Source organism: Rhineura floridana, chromosome 14 (genome assembly GCF_030035675.1).
Source record: "Rhineura floridana isolate rRhiFlo1 chromosome 14, rRhiFlo1.hap2, whole genome shotgun sequence".
Classification (NCBI taxonomy): Eukaryota; Metazoa; Chordata; class Lepidosauria; order Squamata; family Rhineuridae; genus Rhineura; species Rhineura floridana.
The window spans coordinates 25,916,901-25,934,067 of NC_084493.1; the positions used below are offsets into that span (position 1 = coordinate 25,916,901).

At 43.8% G+C, this 17,167-nt stretch overlaps 1 protein-coding gene across 4 annotated transcripts; it reads right to left on the reverse strand.

The window, feature by feature from the left end:
• Positions 1-2,528: 2,528 nt before the first annotated feature.
• LOC133369853 (immunoglobulin superfamily containing leucine-rich repeat protein-like) lies at positions 2,529-16,799 on the reverse strand. 4 transcript variants are annotated; one of them, XM_061595542.1, is made up of 4 exons: positions 16,516-16,799; positions 14,818-15,003; positions 8,323-8,361; positions 2,529-7,165 (listed from the first exon to the last, which is right to left on the reverse strand). In XM_061595542.1, the coding sequence occupies exons 2-4, from the start codon at positions 14,825-14,827 to the stop codon at positions 5,883-5,885; spliced, it is 1,332 nt and encodes a 443-aa protein (XP_061451526.1). In that variant the 5' UTR covers positions 14,828-15,003; positions 16,516-16,799; the 3' UTR covers positions 2,529-5,882. The 4 variants fall into 4 exon arrangements, with proteins under 4 accessions (XP_061451526.1, XP_061451528.1, XP_061451529.1 ...); XM_061595544.1 differs by lacking the exon at positions 8,323-8,361 and adding an exon at positions 14,495-14,642 and having other exon boundaries at positions 16,516-16,798; XM_061595543.1 differs by lacking the exon at positions 8,323-8,361 and having other exon boundaries at positions 2,530-7,165; positions 16,516-16,798.
• Between the last annotated feature and the right edge of the window lie 368 nt (positions 16,800-17,167).

Here is a 17,167-nt window from a genome sequence, read left to right on the forward strand (position 1 = left end):
TGGTCCAACTCATAAACATAGTATCGAGGCCCTTCCAACACTACTATTCTATGATTCTATATATACTGATAGTAGGTCTCTGAATGGTAGTCCATACATATCCAAAATGGCACCATCTGCACACAAGAGAGACGTATCTGCAGGCTCAGGAAAACCAGAAGAACTGAAAACACCCCTTTGGGAGAAAAAATCCTAATGGGGAACCCCAATGGAATCAGTCCAATGAGAACTGAGCATGTTCAGTGGACATAGAATGCTGCCTTACTAAGAGTGGTGGTGGAACTGAGTAGTCTAAAAAAGAGTGGCCGGCGGGCCAGATTCCTGAACAGGAATGCTCCATGCTGCAACATCCTGTTCCAGGTCCCTCTTCTTTGTTCCTATTGGAAAGCTGGCATTTTGAAAGAAAGTTTCATGAACTCAGAAGAGGCTCCCCTAATACAAGTGGGCAAGGATGCATTCTAAGATGCATGAGATAATTTTTAAATTCATCTCTGATAACAACAGACAGCAGATAAACACATACAACTGTATAAACTGTTCCTGAAGCAGCATATTCGTCGTCATCAGTAGTCAGCTAAAATTACTCCGTCTTAAGATAGCCACACATCCAACTTCACAGTCCTCTATTTGAAGGACTTCTCTAGTTGAGGAGGGCCTGGTCCACAGCTGGTTTAAAGATAAAGAACCTTCAGAAGGCAAAGCAGGAAGCTGCCCATCAACCATCAGCACCTGGGCAGCAGAACTGAGCAGGCACATACCACAGTCCTCCCTACTATAATGAGTTTCATGAGCATCCATGGGTGAGGAAAGACCGCCAGTTGCCCTCCTGAATGAACTGTAATTCCCAGAGTCCCTGTTTTCATTTAGACCTGCACTACACATTTAAATCACATCCAGTGTACGACTTTCCCCAAAGAATCCTGGGAACTGTGGTTTCCACCTCACAGAGCTACAACTTCCCAGCAATCTTAACAAACTACCATGATTCTTTAAGGGGAGTCACATGCTTTTAATGTGTGTTGGATGTGTTTTAAACGTATGGTGTGGATACAAGGACACTGTTCTTCGCATTTGTTGTATGAGGAATTAGCCAGGTCCCTCCTTTTGGTGTTTTTCTTTGCCCACCCATCTCTGGAAAAAAAATCCTGCAAACCTCCATGGTGAGATGCATTGTATTTCAATGGAAACTATAGCAATTATTTCTAAATTTGCATCTAGACATATATATTAGCATAGGCACCTGGTATAGGAATCTGTCTCTTCTGTTGTCCTCTTCTTAGTAGTGCATTCCCCCCCTCTCTCTGTGTGTGTGTGTGTGTGAGAGTGTGAGTGTGAGTGTGAGTGTGAGTGTGAGTGTGAGTGAGTGTGAGTGAGTGTGAGTGTGAGTGAGTGTGAGTGTGAGTGAGTGTGAGTGTGAGTGTGTGTGTGTGTGTGTGTGTGTGTGTGTGTGTGTGTGTGTGTGAGAGAGAGAGAGAGAGAGAGAGAGAGAGAGAGATGCACAGGTGGTCGCCCTACTATAAGCTGAGGTTGCCTCAGAAAACCTTCATATGCTGTTCACTCTCCCAGTGTAGATGCAGATAAAGCAGCTACAGTTTCTAGGCCTGCTCTCCACTCTTCTTTGTTGCTTGCAGCCATGGTGTACCTAGTCTCCCTGATCAATTCTGGCAAATTTGGGAAGGGGGAGGTGATATGGCCAAGGGGGGAATGGGCTGCAGCTGCCTCATCTTCTGCCACATGGAGAGATATAAACCCATATGGAAATTTTCCAGCTTCAAACTATCAACCCTACAACCAGCACCTTGCTCTACTCAGCAGGACCTAGAGATCTCTAGATTGGCTGTAACAACCCCCAAAACTGTAGAATATCACTTCTAGCTCAGTATCTTCTAGCTCCTATGGAAGCAACAGAATTGCATTTTTACTTTGTTCAGCAAACTTCTAGTCCTCATGGTTTTGGCCTCTGTATGCAACCCATGTGTCTGCTAAACCTGAGGGCCACTTCAAACATGAGCTATTCCTCAAAGAAATATGCTTTCATTTAAGGACAAAGAATGGGTCACAAACATGTCTATTTTACTGCCTGTGCACAGGAGCAGCTTTGGCTTTAGGGAGAGCAGTGTTCTGCATGGCCCTCCCCGAGGACTCTGATGAGGATGACCAATGGGAGGAAGAGGCCATGAACCAGAGCCCTCGCACTCAAGCCTCTGCCTCAGAGACAGGCCATTCCATCGAGACCCTCTCTCTGGAAGCCTTGCAAGTCCCCTTATTCCTGACTCAGGGGAAGAACAAGGGGTCAGCCAACGCCAGGAGGCCCCTGCTCTGCCAGGGAGGAGGGGAGCTCCACAGCACAGACTGAGCTGTCAAGGGAGGAGGAAATCCAGAAGTTGTCTCCGAGGCAATGGCGGCACCTTAAGAGGCAGGAGCAGACCCAGACCCCACGAAAGAGTGCCCAGTAATATATATAAAGAATAAGCAAAATATATTCTTTTATAAAGCTATAAAGGTTTATAATATTTTAATAGTTTAGTAGCCAGCCAGAACCCTTTTCTCTTTGGAGCTGTCTCCCCTGACTGTGCTGGTATGTATGGTGCAGCTTGAACTCTAAAAGATAACACTGAACAAACACTGAACATCCCTGTACTCTCCAAGATGTATAAAGGATTGCATTAAATGAAATGCTTAGCTCATAGCGAAAATGTACTGGTAGGTGAAGTGCTGAACATTGCCAAATTGACCAGAACATAATGTAGACATTGTAATGCTCATGCAATGTCTATGTAATGCTGATGTAATGCCTATGCAATGCTGATGTGTAGCCCCCTGATTGGGGAAATGCTAATGTCTTTGCCCTGGAATATATAAAAAACCCAGGCACACAGTGCCATGTTGCAGCTCTCTGCCCACTCAAGGGAGACTGACTGCGCACATAACCAATAAAGGCCTAACTCTGCTGCAAGCTTGTGTCTTCAGTTTCCTCAAGGACTCCCAGTCCAGCAAACCTCAAAATTCCCTGTCATCAGCTTCAGGCCAGATCTCTTGTCAAGACATCGCAAGTAGTTGAACCTGCCTCCGTTTCAAAGAGCAGCAGATAGGCAGGACCAGTTATTGGGACAACGTCATGCTCCTGTGAAGTCTCAGATTGCAGCTCCTGATCCTGGAGTCCTGCCTCCTGGCCTCATCCCTGAGCTGCATAAGGGGACCCTGAAGATCCCCTCCTGAGATGGTTTGATCCTTGCCTCATCCCTGGTGCCAAAGGACTCCTCTCTGCTTCTCTCCTGTTGCTGAGTTTATACCATCAGGTCTACTAAAAAAATAACGCTTGGCTTCTTTACTTACAAGAAAGTACACCAGCCATGGTTCTTGGGTGGGAGCCAGGGCACCTCGTCTGACAATGGGCTCCGGGGGGGGGGGTCTACCTGGCCATGCTAAGCAAGGGCTGGGCAGCTGGATTGAGCCACACTTTCGGCTTCCCCCAATGACCCAAAATGATGGATTTATTGATTTAAAACAATGTCTAGACCATTCTTCATCCAACAGATTCCAAGGCAGTGTACAGCAGTAATATACAATATAATACTAATACAACATAATATCTTTCAAACAACCATAAAACTGAGAAGAGTTAAAAATACAAAATGATTAAACAGAAGGGAGGCCATAAAAACAATTTAAACTGTCTGGGCAACCAAGAATGTCTTAACCTGTGCTGAAAAGATGGTAACATTAGTGACAGTAGAGTCCCATTTTCAGAGTCTCCCTGGGGTAAGGTTGAGCAAGAAATTCCATTCACATTTCAAGCCAAATCTATCAAATTTGCACTTTCCGAAACAACCTGAGAATCAAAACACAGGCATCATTTGAAACGTGCACTTATTTGAATCTTGCTATGCACTTTGCCAACCAACCAATGGCTACAAAAATGCATTAAATGAGGAGAAAGTGCTTAAAGAATGTGTTCATTAGTTCACAGTGTCTACAAAGACAATGTGTTTATTAGGAGAAATTGGCTCTAAAATGCTGGAGAATTTTCATGAGGATTTTTTAAAAATCACAAATTGCTGCAGAAATGTGGAGAACCAAATTTAAGACTAGAAAAATGAAAAACTGACAGAACCGGAATGGACAGATCTTTCCACCCCTATCCTACAAACTTCTATCAGTTTTCTATTCATGTGCCATGGCTTCCTTCAGAGAATCCTAGGATTTTAATTTGCTGAAGATTCTGTTAGTAGACCCTAATACCTACACAGAGAACTACAATTCCCAAGGTTCCCTGGGAAGTAGGAATGACTATTAGGCTGATTTAAGTCTGCTTTGCAACCAAAGGTGTAGTGGTACATTTTCAAGTCCAGGAGCTCATCATGACAGCCCCCATAGCCACACCCCCAAGGAGAGTGGAAAATGCAGGCAGCTAGACACTGGAAAGCAGCATAGTATAACCAATATTTTTAGGATCAGCATGGCTTGAGAACCCCATCAAAGAAAAGGGAGGATGTATTCAGCCTCTGCTTGATTATTCTCTGACTTCCTCTAGGTTAATCTGTCACAGGCAAACTTGAAAGCCCCATTATCACCTCTTTCACTTGCCAGAGCAAGAAGGATCCTTTGATTTCCCTGGCACTCTGGCAGATGATGTCATCAGTTCTGCTCTGACTTTGCCTTCCCTCTCCACTACACCACTGTTGGCAGCCAGATCAAGAGCAGATTCCAATTACAGAATTTGGGCTTTCAGACTGAAGAGCTTTAGCTTAGGCTCCCAGACATGTATACATTCATGAATGGACGGGCATTTGTTTCTACCACCTTCAGAACTGTCTTGTATAAATCATATTGAGGCAGAATCCCTGACCTACTCAGGGTTGTTTGAAATATATATTTCAGCTGTGCCTCTGATAATGCAGCACTACATTCCTATGCACAATACTGGATTACAAGTTGGTTCTTACTGGGCATGACTGTGCTTATCATAGACTCCAATGTTAATTTTCTTACATTAATTAAAAATCAGCCATGCATTTTTTTAACTTTTAAACTGCAGATGTTGAAGGTCAGAATATGGGGCAAGGTCAGTAATAGGATTACATGTAAACTGTGAACATGGCTGATTTTTTATTAATTTCAACAAACTATGAGACCACTGCAGAAAAAAGTCCAACAGTGGTCTGGATTTTTTTACTCATGTTTTAGACTTTAAACTCTGGATTCTCTCTATGTATTTTGTGTATTTCCATGAAAACAGAAAGTTGTTAAGCAAGCGTTTCTGAATTCAGGACTATAAATTTTCTAAGATTTTGTTTTGAAATGAGTTTATGGGAAGCAGCAGAATGACATGGGGGTTATTTTCAATGTAACATGGCAGGATGTGAAAAATCCATGCTAGATATAGTATACAGCCACTCTCGTGGCTGTATAATTAAGGCAGAATCCCTGACCTACTCAGAATTGTTTGAAGACACGTTTTATATATATTTCAGTCATGCCACTGATAATGCAGCACTACATTCCGAAGCACTATATTGGATTGCAAGTATCCTAGTTAGGGATGTTGGAGGATTGCCAATGTTTACTTATTCATCCCATCTTCAGAACAGAAATCAACCCAGTGAATACGATTGGTATTTGCTGTTGTTGTTGCTGCTTTCTGTCTGCACACTATATATCATTTATAACCTCTTTTTTCCCATGTGCATTGTATTTCCTTTGCACTGAAATGAATGGAATGGAAGAATGTAAGGGCAATGTAACTTACGTAACTTACATAATTAATTACATAAGTTATTTCACCACATTAGATAGCAAGACAAAAAATGTAGTTTTCAGCAGAAGATGATGCAACAAATACACTATGGAATGGGAAATAATGCCTTCTTGCATCCCTAGTCTTAACTATAAAGAGCCAGCAACAAAACCAGAAACAATCTAGCCCAGGCCCACGACTCCCATAGGGTCCCTCCATTGCTACTGGCCTTTGGTGCTATAGGAGTAAGGTAGATCAATACAACCTTTTCGTCAGGTTTAAGGAGCTCTTCTTTGTCACAAGCTTTGGTTCTGGGCTTGCTGGCTTGGATGTTGTTCTGGAGGAAGCCTTCTGCAGGATTCTCTGAGCCGGCCAAAGCAACATTGACCGAGGCCTCACGAGACCCAACGTCATTAAGGGCCTGGCAGGTATAAATACCTTCATCCTCCTTACTGAACTCAGAGATGGCCATGGAGCCATTCTTGAAGACCAGAAAGCGCCCTTTGCTCTGCTCAGAGTTCCCTTCAGAAAGCCAGTTGCCCCCTTCACCTACATTTGGTCCATTAATCACCACATTCTGAGTGGACGTCTGGATTTTCCACCTGATCTCTGGTGGCGGCTTCCCCACAGCACTGCAGTGCAACCGGAGAATAAGTCGGTCGTGCAGCACACTGTTGCCCAGGCTGGAATGGTAAGCCAACTGGACTGATGGAATCATGCAGTCCAGTTTCAAGGATCTCCCAAGAATGAGGCCTTTCAGCTTGTCAGGGGCAGCACACGTGATAGATTCCTTCTCCGGGACAGACACTGAAGTGTCCTCCAGCCACCTCTTCAGCCACCAGGCCTTGCAGGAGCAATTGAATGGATTGTGGTTGATTTGCAGCTGGGATAACAGAAGCATGGAATCAAAGGTCCCCTCGGAGAGGACAGCAAGCTTGTTGCCACTCAGCCAGAGGGACCGCAGGTCCTTCAACGTGCGGAAGGCTTCTGGCGGGACTTTCTCCAAGCGGTTGCTGCTGAGCTTCAACAGCTGCAAAGTGGTGAGGTTGGAGAGGTCTCCCCAGGGGAAGTCCACAATCTGGTTGTAGCTGACATCAATGGCCCTCAGCTGCACCAGGAATGCAAAGGTGCCATCTGCGATGGCACCAATCTCATTGTATGACAGCCACAGAGCCTGTAGGTCAGTAAGGTCCACAAAGGAGTCTGCCTGCAGGGAGGTGATGTGATTAACAGACAAGGTAAGAGTCGTTGCGTTGGAGGGCAGGCCGAGGGGGACAGCCTGGAGTTCTCTGTAAGAACAGTCTGCAATGTGGCGGCCATATTTCTTCTTTGCTACACAGTTGCAGACCTCTGGGCAGCTCTGGGTTCCCATGAAGAGCAGTGCTGCTAACAGGCAGAACCATGGACCCATTGCTTCTCCCCCTTTAGCTGCCACAACAACAGAAAGAAAGGAGACAGGAAATTATTATCTTGCAAACCACTTGCTTATTGTTGAGGTCGAATGATTATTGGCTTGTGGTGATACGGAGGCAGGCCTTTCCACTGGTGGCCCCCAAGCTGTGGAAAGACCTGCCTGCTGGAATACGAGAGGCCCCATCAGTACTGGAATTCTGCTGCCTTTGGAAAATGAACCTGTTTACACAAGCATGCCCTTGAACTCTCCAATTCCTCTTTTTTGACAATGCATACATGGCCACCCTAAGACTCTTACTGGATCAGGCCAATATCCTATCTAGTCCAACATCTCATTACCCACAGTAGCTAACCAGATGCCTCTGGGAATCCCAGAAACAGGGCTTGAGGGCAATAGCCCAAGGGTGGGGAACCTCAGGTCTGGGGGCCAGCTGCGGCCCTCCAGACCGCTCTATCCGGCCCTCATGACTTTCCCTAGGCAACTCCCCTCACTGGCCCTGCTCCAGGAGTGTGTTTGGCTGGCTGGAGCGTGTCCTTGAGCTGCAACAATGCCTCTTGCTTGCCTGGACGGAGGACAGAGAGAGATGTGCATCTGTAGAAAGCTCTGACTTTTGTGTGGCTGGAATGTAGCTTAGTGCACAAAGGTAAGAGTCACATCTGTTGCTCTGCCCACTTTTACCTCTGGCTCAGCCCACCATTGTCATCTGCCCCCCCCACCGTTGTAAGGGAATTTGGCTCTTGAGTTGAAAAATACTCCCTGTGGAAATAGCCTTCCCCTGTGGTTGATTCCCAGCACTGAGTAAAGTCCTTCCTTTTCTCTGTCCCAAATCTCCCAACATTCAGCTTCATGGGATGATCTCTGGGGTTCCAATATTGCAAGAGAGGGAGAAAAACCTTTTAAGTTATTTTTTTTAAGTCTCTCTATTCACTTTCTTGACACCATGCATCATTGTCTATACACCTCTATCACAGTCCTCCTTGCTTGTCTTCGTTTCTCAGCTCAAAAGCCCCAAACCCTGTAACCTTCACTTTTTGTGAAGTCAGTCCAGCCCCCTGATCATTTGGGTTGCCAGTAGACAAAGGAAAAGGTGAGTGGAAGTCACAAAAAGGAAATCTGAAGATTAGAGATGGGGGAGGGATTCAATTCAGTTAGCATTTAAAGGTGAGCTTACCAAATCCACTTCTCCGAATTTTGCCATGCAGTTCTCGAGCTAAGTCATGTGTACAAAAATGCACATGCTAAGGTAAAGTGTTAACAGAAATGCATATGTGAGAGACAACAGCATGCCAGCATGCATTAATTCTAATCTAATTTTGTTTAACACTGAATTTTAACTGTTGCAATCCGCCCTGGTACCTGCTGATGAAGGGCAGGTAATAATAATAATAATAATAATAATAATAATAATAATAATAATAATATCCAGAGCTTGGAAAAGTTACTTTTTTTGAACTACAACTCCCATCAGCCCAATCCAGTGGCCATGCTGACTGGGGCTGATGGGAGTTGTAGTTTAAAAAAGTAACTTTTCCAACTTCTGTTAATTATCATCATCATCATCACCATATCATCTTAGAAACATTGCTTTGCAAAAATGTGTATATTAGAAAAAATAGCATACAAATATGTGGAGTTGGGAGATGGCTGGCACTAAAATACAATAAATTTTCATGAGAACTTTTTTTAAAATCACAATCTGATATTTGCCCCTCCCTACTGAAGATATAAGTAGTGGTGCAATTAATGGTTTCAGTCCAGTCTTCAAAAGCATCATATAAACCCCTGACAAAATGTCCTTTATGGCTAATAAGAAACACTACTGTGGTTGTGTAGCTCTGGCGTGTCTTACTAAAAGAGGGATGATTACATTTCTAAAACAAGAAGAAAAAGTATTGTCAACAGACAACAGGGCATCACGCCACAGCAAGTTTCCAGTCAATTCTTGATCTCACTTTCCCCAGGGTCACTGAAATCATGGTTACTGGATTGATCCCAATACATGGAATTGGAGCCGGAATGGGCAACTGGCAGGGTGGGATCCAGATCCGAAGCTCCGCTCTCCATTTTGTGGATGGCCAATGCAGCTGTGAATAGAGGTAGTTTGCCTGCATTAGGGAAGCAACCATATTGTGGAGCACACTCCCAGTGGAGTCTTGAAATTTGGTTGCCACCACCGTAATAAGATTGTTTTCTACAAGCTCTACTAATTGAGAAGGCTTCAGATGCATAACTAGTAACCAACACCCATACATTTAGAGTTCCTCAACTATTCTACTGCAATTAACTTTATATAGGGCTGCCCTTGATGTCAGTTCAGAAGCTTCAGCCTGCCTTCGGAAAGGGTTAGGTCACTGGGAGCACATAGCACTCATCCGTCAATGTCTGCACTAGACCTATTTCCTTTCAGGTTCAATTTGTTGTTGGCAATCTGTAGAGCTTTAAATGGCTTTCACCCTAAAACGGGAGTGGTGAACCTGTGGCCTTCCAACATGGCCAATTTTCAGGGGTGATGGGAACTGGAGTCCAGGAACACGGACTTCCAGGCTATGATATGAAGGCACATGAGGCCACCACCTTGCTGAAGCTATGCAGGTTTGGGTTTGGTCAGTGCGTGGACGGGAGACTGCCTGGGAACATGTATGCTGCCTTGGGTTCCATGGTGAAAGAAAGGCGGAGTATAAATGTAATAAATAATAATAACAACAACAACATCTGGAGGGCCACAGATCCACATTCCTGCCCTAAGAACTATTTTCTATAGCTATATTCCATCACAACCTTTAAAATCAATCAGAAATACTCTCAAAAAGATATCATCTCCATCCCAGGTCAGGGTCACAAGAGCACATAGATAGACGCTCTTCATAACTACCAGCCAAACGAGGAACTTCTTCCTCTGAAGACTCGCCGAAGACTCGCCGAAGCCTGAGCCTGTGTGTTTTTATAAACTATAAATTACAATTTTCAGAAGGGCCATAGTTCAGTGGCAAAGCACCTGCCTTTGCATGCAGAACATCCCCAGTTCATTCCTCGGCATCTCCAGGTAGGATTGGGAGAGACCCCTGCCTGAAACCCTGGACAGCTCCTGCCGGTCAGTGTAGGCAATACTGAGCTAACACTGACTTGGTACTAGGAGCTTCCTGTGTTTCTATGTCTTCCAGACGCTGGATAAGATTTTTTTTAATGCAAGTGGCATAGAATAATTAGCATATTGTTACAGTTAGCAGCTTCCTACACAAGGCGGGAAAGCTGTAGAAAATGGCCAGCCATAATATTTTATTTAAATGTTTAAAGCCCATGGGGCTCTTTGATCGCATAATCATCTAGGGTAGATCCACCTAGTAGTACCTGAGTTCAAACCATAGTTTTCAAATAGCCTGACGTCTCTGAATACTGAGTTGAAATACCAGCTCCACTAACAAGAACCTGCCTTACACTGGGTGAGGCTGTATGTCCACCTAGCCTGGCATTGTCTCATCTGGCAAATCCAGACCTAGAGGATGTAATCCCTGCCCAATCAATGGTGACAAATGAATGAAGTTAAGTCAAGGTATATATGAACATAATATATATTCTATCACATAAATATATGTAAGAACTGAAAAACTTTACCCCCAGAAATAGGCCTACGCACAAGGAGATGCCCTTCAACTAAATGCCACTGATGAAAACTGTTTAAGCCAAAACGTATTATTCAAAATCAGAGCTTGGAAAAGTTACTTTTTTAAAACTACAACTCCCATCAGCCCCAGACAGCATGGCCACTGGATTGGGCTGATGGGAGTTGTAGTTCAAAAAAGTAACTTTTCCAAGCTCTGTTCAAAATACATTTTTTGTAACCATCTTACATCTTCTGTACTTCCAGGTTTTGGGCTATTATACCTTTGTATTCCATTGCTGAGGTGTAATTGGTACTTGAAAGACATATTTAATCAGCACAGCAGCCAGATATTTGAGAACTTATTTATGTGATACTACACACTCCATTTGCACGGCAGCGTTGCAAAGTATGTAAGACTTGGGGGGGCATTACTGTACATTCAAATGGCTACCAGCCACAGACTTCTTTTTTTAATTTTTTACATGCCTATGTGGTAGAAATATATTGTGTTCATTTAGACCTTGACTTTATTGACTTGCTTGCATTCAGTTGTCTCTTGTATTCTGGGAGCAGCTGTCCATGATCTAAAGCAGAGCTCCTTCCTATCACTTGCTACCTGATGCTTTTAACAGGAGAGCCCAGGGATTAGATCTGGGATCCTCTCCAAAGAAGCCCTGTGATGCTAGCAAGCAAGATCTGTGTTCCATCAGCTCATAGCTTTTCTTGATAAACCTGCCTTTTGTCAAGTTTATTTTATCCCCACCGTGGCCTCTCTTTAATCTTAGCAAAAGTTCTGCTTGCTTCCAGCCCAGACCCAGCATCAGCACTCAGCACCCTTAGGCAGCTGACACAACCACAGCATAGCCCGCCATTGATGCCTAACTTGAGCCCCTCCATAGGGTTGCCAGGTTCTTGGCCTGAGACTGATCCTGTATCTTTAGGAGAAGAGAAAGTCAGCCAAGTGCAGGTGTTCTTGCAACCCTGTAATGAGAAAAACCACAAGGTGGAATTCTTAGGGTTGCCATATTGCCCGGATAGCCGGGTTTTACCCAGATTCTATGCATGTCACCCAACGCCCGGCTAGCCCCTTACGTGGCCCGGATTCTCAGCTTTAATTTTTTTAAAAAATTAAGTTTCTAGGTGGTCCGGTTCTCAAGATATACATAAAAACGTCAGCCACCCCCTCGACTGTTAAATCTTTCTTTAAGCAGTACTGTACTATAGCACTTTGTAGCTTTAACCCCGCGCGTTCAGCATTGCAGCCAATCAGGGATTGTGTTTCAGTTTCATTGACCTCAGGCAGTGTCTAGAAAACAAAATGGTGGTTTCACACACACACACGCCCATTTATCTGAAAATCTCATAAATTGGGTCAGTATATACATTTCAGTTTTTTTTCCTCTTGTGTGCAGGAGTCAGAGCTTGGGCAGTGTTTTGAAAACCTTCCCAATACTTGCTTTTTGTAAAAGCAATGCTAATCCCATATGCCCAAAGTAAATCCCATTGAATTCAATAGGACTTACTTTGAGTAGACATGTTATGAATGTGCTGAAAATCAATGGGACTTTGGAGTGAATGTAAAAAAGAATTATGTTTGTGTTCTAACTCTTTCTGTCTCCAGTCCAATTTTAAAGCAAGTAGGCAGGGCTTACTTAGGTATTACAGTTTTTATTCTGTAGGAAAGTAATACTGATTTTTTTAAAACTAATACTGATTTTTCTGCAATGACCAACTGGTTTGACAATAAACTATTATATGGCCTGTATGTATTTATACATCTGCTGTGTGTGCGTGTGCGTGTATGGAGTCTTTCCAACACCCCTGTGAGGTAGGGTTGGAAACCAATGCAGCTCACAACAAGAAATAAAGCCATTTAAAATCCAATGACCATAAAACAAGTATAAACAGTTGCAAAACAGCGTAAAGTGGCATAATTCGGAATTTTGGTTTGTGTGAATGAAGTTGCTTATCACTTGAGGTTGCAGTTCTGTCCCTGTTTGAGCAAGCCCCACTGAATACGCTGGGACTTGCTTCTGAATAAATAAACTTAGGATTGCACTATAAATATCTTTACAGTTTGTGTAAATAATAAATATATTTGATAGTCATGCTTATATACATATTTCTTCATTTATCATATTTTTGGTTTTTGGTTAGGAATCCTGACTGGTTGTGAGATGCTTAGTTTTTTGCCTTACTCATAGGAATCTTGTTGTGGTTGGTATGGTATTACATTTAGGAAAGTGTTACTGCCTTCTGTGTTTTTTTTTCCTATTTGCATTTCACTTATCTTTAACCTCACTCCGTTACAGCCATAGAAGCAACAGCAGCATATGCAAGATAATTAACTCCCGTTAGTGATAAGAACAAGAATTTATAATTATTATTTCAATTAAAACAAGAGGCTTCTCAATACTTTGAAGAGGACCAGATATTTATTTTCTTTCTGAGCCTGGGACTGGGTCTTTCATGATGCCCAGGGAGCAGGAGAGTAGTCGATAAGACAGACATCCTGGCATTGGTAATCTAATTAGCAAGGTATTTGTGGGGTTGTTGCACATTTCCAGGCCCAGTTTCATTTTGAGTATGGAGGTGGAACCTGTGTAGATGTGGTTGAGAAATTTCGAGTTAAGCAAAGCTCTGCTTTTATAAAACCTAAGAAACATACAGATACTTTGAATGTCTGAGTGCCTGCACCAGTGCAACACTGGAGGAACTTGTAAAACTTGCTGCAACAGTATTTAGAACTGAGCATGTGGTGTGAAAGACTCCTTTTCCTAACATTTTGGCTTGTTTTTCTCCACCCACCACATCTCTGCAATATATTGTATATGTTATGGTTAACCGTGCTGCTGCCCTGACTTACTTTATGTTTGTTGCTATTTTGTGTTTTTATTATGTTTTTATATTGATTGTGTATTTTTATTGTTTTTATTATATTTGTAAGCTGTGCTGAGCTCTGTTTTTAACAGCAAAAGGGCAGGATATAAATTCTCTTAATCAATCAATAAATACTCCCTAGTGTTGGAAACTAGAGTCTAGGCATTTAAGGCTGAAAATGTTGCTTAAAAAAAAGATTTCTCACATCTTTCCCCAGTTTTTGGTGGTAATTCCTAGGCACAAAAACAAAACAACTGGACAATCCAAATATTAATATGCAAATATTTGCATACTATGCAAATAATATGCAAATAATTTGCATAATATGCAAATTAACCTGCCCGGATTTGTGGAACTGGAATATGGCAACCCTAGGAATTCTCCCTTCCCCATGCACAACTTTTAAAGATACAGAAGACCTCTTGGTTGCCAGGCCCAGCTTGTATCTTTAAAAGTTGTGCACGGAGAAGGGAGAATTCCACCTTGTGGTTTTCCCCATTACAGGGTTGCAAGAACACCTGCACTTGGCTGACTTTCTCTTCTCCTAAAGATACAGGATCAACCCTACTTTACAACCATGTTGGGTCTGGTGCAGGAGTAGGAAACTTGTGGCCCTCCAAATACTGTTGGAGTTCAGCGCCCATCAGTCCCAGCCACCATGGTCAATTGCCAGGAGAAATGGGAATGGTAATCCAGCCACATCTAGAAGGCCACAGGTTCTCATCCCTGGTCTGGGAACTGCCATTTTAATTTCCCCACAATGCCCCTGATGTAGTGTCACTCTGAGGCATTGTGGGGAATTTAACTGGCTGCTGCCAGAAACCCAGTATTGATTCAAAGTGCGACGTCTGCTGCTACCAACCTCTGCTGCTGCCAGCTCTGCTGCCTGGGACCACCAAAGTAGAAGGGACCCGCCGTACTCAGAGGGAACCCACAAGAAGTCGCTTTGTGTCATGGGTTTGATGGAGAATTCCTGGAGTGATCAGGAGGAGGAGGAAGAAGTCTGGGATCTTGGGGAGAGGCCCAGTGGGTTGCAGTGGGAGGTGATTGAAACAGAAGAAGGCTTCAGCATTTTGGACAGTGACAGCTCCGCCCCTGTAGTTCTAGTTACCACTGAAGAAATGCTATCTGACAATGAGCCAACCCCTTTCCATCCTCTCAGCCCTCCCTTGTCACCCGACCTACCACTGGCCATGCCTCCTCTCGAAGAGGAACAATTGCAGGCTCAACCGGAGACAGTGTCTGAGGAGGATCTCGATGAAGTGCCACCGTAGCCAAGGACATGCAGGCAGATGCGCAGCCACTCACAGATAGCACCAGCTTTTCAACTTGTCCTAGGAGTCCTCACTTGATCGTTCAGAGAAGACTTCCCTGTGCAAACAGAGAGAGCCCACCCCGAAACTACTTAAAGGGTCTGAAGGAGCATGTCAAATTGTTGCAACAACATCTTAGCTTGAGAAGTCATGCCTAGTTATGCTGTGTAGAGATGCAGAGTTCTGTGAAATCGGTAAGCTGATCTACGAAACACTCTAAACTGAGATTTCACTCCTACTGCCGTCCTGGGCACCTACTGGGGGAAAGGGCAGGACATAAATCTAATAGATAAATAAATAAACAAACATAACAGAGAAAAACACACTAGTGAGTCTGAGGCTGAATCCAATGGAGTTGGCCAGACCACTTTGTTGGAGGTTCATCAGACTTTCAACTGGCCCTGTTCCATCCTTACAATATTGTCGCTGCTGCTGTTGTTGATAGTAATAACAATATTTAAATTTGGCATGTAAACAATTCACACAGTTGTGTGTAACCTTGCCCCAATTGTTCTAATAGGCAGTTTGGGAAACTGGAATCTTGAGTGGAAGACTAGCAGGAGAAAGGGCTACTGAAGATGTTTCTCTCAGGACTTGTTTCCTCTTCTCAAAACTGCCCGGCTCCTTTTTCCATCATAGCGAGAGAAAAAATGGTAACCCCTCCATCTTTTCCCCCAAAGAAGAAGAAAACATTATTTTTCAAGGGGTCAAGGTTTATGCAGCCCCTTCTGCTTGCTTTTCCCCATTAGTCTATCAAGCTCAGTAGCAACCACACTGACTGGTGGCAGCACTCTGAGGTCAGGCAGGAGCCTTTCTTAACCTGACCTGGAGGTGCCAGGGATTGAAGCTGAGACCTTCTGCATGCCCTTTGGGTAGCAAGCAACTAACAAATCTTTAACAACAACAACAACAACACTATTATTATTATTATTATTATTATTATTTCCCTCAGGTTCCTGGTTGTCCATCTCTGCTATGAACACAAAAGGCCAACAAATCTTGTCTACCTCTCATCTCTAGAATAGTCCTACAAACATGTCTACTGCCCCTGTCCCCTGCTAAGGCCTTTCTAGGAAACAGTAACAACCAAAATACCCACAAAAATGTTGTTTCTTCTAGGGCTGGCCCAACACATTTTGCAGTCTGCGGCGATGGCGAAGAAGGCACACAACAAACCCACACCCATCCCAGTTCCATATGCTCCGATCCCAACCAGACCGGCTGCTGGATTTTACTTCACCTCTAGTGATAGCACAGCAAACTCCACCACAACTGAGGGCAGCGGGGGGGGGGGTCGAAGGGAGCACAGAGCACATTGCATGGCACACCCAGCTCCAGCCTCCAAAACCTTGCTGCTGCTGCCCTGTGCTTTAGCATCTGCCGCCTCCCTCGGCCTAACGGTAGAGCCGGCCCTTGCTGGGTGCATAGCAATCTAGTTCAGGAGGAAGGGAGAGAAACTTAAACTGTCTCAGGATGGTATCAGAAAAGCTAACAGCTGCAGGGTAAAATGCATTTTTAAAAAAAATACTCCTATACTTAAAGCCGAGGGATGAAAAGTCGCTGTTTTTACCTCTTTTTACTGGGCTCTCCTCCTTTCTTCATACAAGACTCAGCCAGAAAACTGTGTAAACATTGTGTCGGGTCCTGACAGACTCACGCATTCCAAAAACGTTATTAATAATGACAAAGTCCAGCCTCCAGCTCAGGGAGAGCCAGAAAAGTGGTTTTGATTTGTCCCAGGCCTCCCAAAAATATCCCAGTTTTGTGCGTGTGTTTCCTTTTTATTTCTCTTTGTCCTGAAATGGTCCCTGGTTCCTGACATGTTTACAGACTACGAAATGCCCAGTCTTATCTGAGGAGGAGGGGTGTCACAAGCAGCTTACATAACTGAGAAGAGCAGACCCCTGAAATGGATCAAGGCCCCTCCCTTCCAATTATGTGTTTTCGGGAGACACTGAAGACTTTGCTTCATAAAAAAAACTCTTCCATGTCTCATGAAAACAGTGGATTTTGCCAAGTTTTTTTACACCTCCTTTCTGGGAATAGGGCTGCTGGCTTCTTAAAGAGACAGCCAACGGCAACCAAGAGAGAGAGAGAGAGAGAGACGTTAGGAGGGGTGAACAGCTATGGTTTGGGGTTTTTGAAGTGTACACTTAAAAAATGTAAGGCTAGAATGGGTTTGGAAACACATATCAGGCTGCTACCCTCATCAAATAAAAGAG